The sequence below is a fragment of the Oryzias melastigma genome, unplaced genomic scaffold, assembly GCF_002922805.2.
Source record: "Oryzias melastigma strain HK-1 unplaced genomic scaffold, ASM292280v2 sc00886, whole genome shotgun sequence".
NCBI classification, from domain to species: domain Eukaryota; kingdom Metazoa; phylum Chordata; class Actinopteri; order Beloniformes; family Adrianichthyidae; genus Oryzias; species Oryzias melastigma.
In genome coordinates this window covers 2,108-5,404 of record NW_023417472.1, presented here as the reverse complement: position 1 = coordinate 5,404, position 3,297 = coordinate 2,108, and the positions used below count along the sequence as shown (strand labels likewise).

The 3,297-nt window shown below is 37.6% G+C and overlaps 1 protein-coding gene across 1 annotated transcript; it reads left to right on the top strand.

The window, feature by feature from the left end:
* Nucleotides 1–296: 296 nt before the first annotated feature.
* Nucleotides 297–2,945, top strand: LOC112141179 (mesothelin-like protein; the record flags this gene model as incomplete). Its single annotated transcript, XM_024264264.2, is given in 6 exon segments — nt 297–487; nt 595–685; nt 775–898; nt 976–1,157; nt 1,417–1,572; nt 1,955–2,945. Coding segments are annotated over 6 exon segments (834 nt in total). The 3' UTR covers nt 2,096–2,945.
* Nucleotides 2,946–3,297: the final 352 nt, after the last annotated feature.

Below are 3,297 nucleotides of genomic sequence, written 5' to 3'. Positions count from 1 at the left end.
GGGTGGGTTGCGCTTGTACCGTGTATGTTTTGTTTTTAAATGTAAAGCGCTTTGATTTACCCCGAGTATGAAAGGCACTTTTAAAAATAAAGTTTGATTTGATTTGCAAAACTGAGTGTTAATCAAAGGTAATTTTCTAGTGTGCAAAATCAGTCTGTCACACGATGAACAGTATCCATATGTTTGTAGGGTCTCATTACTGTATTGTCCTAAATATAAATTGATGCATAAAGCTGTACTTAAGAGTAACTACAACATTAAAAATATTTTTTTTTCCTCTGCCTCCTTTTTTTAAGGGAATAACAAGCAAAATTCTGACTGAGGACAATGTATCAGTTTTGGGGAACATGTGCTGCATACTCGATGGCTCCTACATCCAAAACTCTCATCCATCCATACTGGAACGACTCAAAAACTGTCCAGATCTCACTGTTGAACAAACATCTGCAGTTGTAACCCTTCTGACGAATGGAAATACACCATATGGGTATGAAAACAGCTTCTATTTGAAATACTAAAATGTACTAATTGCTGTTTTGTGTCTTTTAAAGACTATTATGTATTGAAAAACATGTTCGTTTCTTTCATTATCAGAGTTCCTTCAACATGGAATGAACAGACTCTAAAAGACCTTGGGATGTTTACTCTGTATTTGCCTTCATCTTTTTATCTACGTTTTGATCGAGTGAGTAACTCCTGCATTCATGTGTTTAGAAGGTAAGGTCTCATGAATGGAGGATCAAGTTGGAGCTTATAAACATCTTTTACTTACAGGACACAAAGCGCAACTTCTTGAGATACTTTCTGAAAGTTTTTGGTGGAGTGAGCAGAGAACAGAGGAGGCGACTGAAGAGAGAGATAAGACAGTCCATCACAAGTGATTCAGAACAAACTGCAGGTCAGTCTGCTTCTAGAAATGTGTCCTTAACTCTTTTCTTATGTTCTTGTCTAAGTTTGTTTGTGGCTTTTTCACAGAATGCACAGCTGGAGTAATCACACAGGTCACAATCAGTGACCCCGCCTTCCCCTTTGACTATAGCGTCAATCAATTCAACAACTGTCTGTCAGTTTCAACCATCAAAGACAACTTGGATGCAATCACAGAAAAGGTGGATGAGGAGGAATACCTCAGGATTGTTCTCCAGAAACTGAAAGAGGTGAGTAATGGAAAACATTAATATCAGATGGTTCACCAGTGACACTGTGTTATATACGTTATAATTGGATTGATTTGGGCACAATCTTATTTGGTTGGAATGTAGAACTAACACTCAGTTTATTCTTATGGGTCGTGGGACTCTAACAAGCAACATTCCAGCTAGAAGTCCCCTTTGTTGATTCAAATTAGATACATTTCTCTCCTTTCATCTTTTATTGACATTGCATGCAGTTTACTGGATTTCTGTGCTCTTATAGGCTGGGAACTCCATCATCTCAGAAGATCAGGTTCAGCTCCTAAGTGCAGCTTCTCGTGTTGCCACTGTTGAAGACATTCGTTCATGGACCATCAGCAAAATCGACACACTTGCTGCTTTGATGGACTCTTCCAATGGAGGCTGGGACCCAAGCTTAGTGAGGAAACACAGTAACTGTGTTGTACCTTACTTCAACATTTAAGGGCTGTTGTTTCATCAGAGTACATTTCTTCTCCTCCAGGTAAAGGTTATCATCTCTAAGTATCTCGCTGTTGGAGGAAACAGACTGGGCAGTTCAGAGTTGAATGTTATCGGGGGACCTAATCTCTGCTCTCTAGATGTGGACATCATCAGGGCTATTTTGTCACAAAACTTCAGGTAAGAAATATGAACTGAGTTTGAGTTTAAAATAAGTGAAAATTTAAATACAGAAATTTCTCACAGTTGGGAAAAGACAATTTCAAGCAAAACATTAAAGCACAGGTGTCGAACTCCAGGCCTGGAGGGCCGGTGTCCTACATGTNTGTCTTCTCCTCCAGGTGAAAGTTATCATCTCTAAGTATCTGGCTGTTGGAGGAAACAGACTGGGCAGCGCAGAGCTGAACATTATCGGAGGACCTAATCTCTGCTCTCTGGATGTTGATATAATCAGAACTATCTCATCACGAAATTTCAGGTAAGAAAAGGGAGTGAGTTTAAGCTCACAATAATTGACAGTAAATAAAGTGAAAATATTGATCCTCACATCTCAGCACTTGTAAAAAAACTGCTGATTTAATGTTAAAGGTCAAAGGTTATAAATTATAAAGCTAAAAAACTTTAACATCTCCAAGAGCAGTTTTGACCCAATTTCATTGTGCCTGATCAAAGCACTTATATTAGGAGATTACAAACATAAATAAAACATTTTCACAAAAGTTAAAAATGTACCCGATTAAAAATCTTAATATCAAGAATAACTTTTTCTATTGCAAAACATTTTTTTTGTTTTTTTTTTTCTTATTTGTTATCCTATCATGTTCTGAGATCAATAGTACAACAGTTTAAGTAGTAACCATGGCATTAGCTGACATTTATTTATTTATTTAATTATTAAAGTAAAATGGTGCCATTTTATTTAAGCTCCTCTTGTTATTGGTGAAAACTACTGTACTGGGAAAATCTTTGAATGATCACATGAACATGCTCATAAGCACCTTTGATTATATTCCCATAAAAAGTAGGGCTTCTCTCCTAACATTGTTCACGTCTACATGTATTAGCAATGAGCCCTTAAGATAAGGTGAAGCTTCTATGAGGGAGCCATTAAAACAAGGGGATGGCATCTGTTCCGCGCACTAGCTCTAGTGGTGAAAAAGCACGAAGGACATTTGGTCATTTTTGTGCTGGTGTATCCAGTAAAAGTGTGGTTCCTCATAAGTTAAAAAGTTAAACTTAGAGACTGGGAATTCTTTTGCTTGCAAAAAATGTTGTTTTGGCCCAACGGTAGATGCCTGATACCTGGACCACCATTTCTTTGTGCAGTTTCCACTTACTGATGTCTGAGTTTCTTCTAAATGGTGACTGAGATGCACTTGGGATTCATTGTACTCTGAACATGGATGGCATTCATTGACAGTTAGCATGAGCTTGGCTAAATCGGAATTGCTTCCCTACCACAATGGCTTCTCCCAGTAACTACATTTATCTCTCCAAGAGGAGAGATATGAAAAAAACAGTGTCTTCAAATTCGGATATCACTACCATTTGATGAGGTCATCTAGAGTCATTGGTGTTCTGCACAAGTATATAGCAGCCAGTGCTCAGAAAATACACATTTTTTCTAACATTAAAAAGTCATTCAAAGCTCAATACTTACATTTCAACGTAAACCTCTGTACTT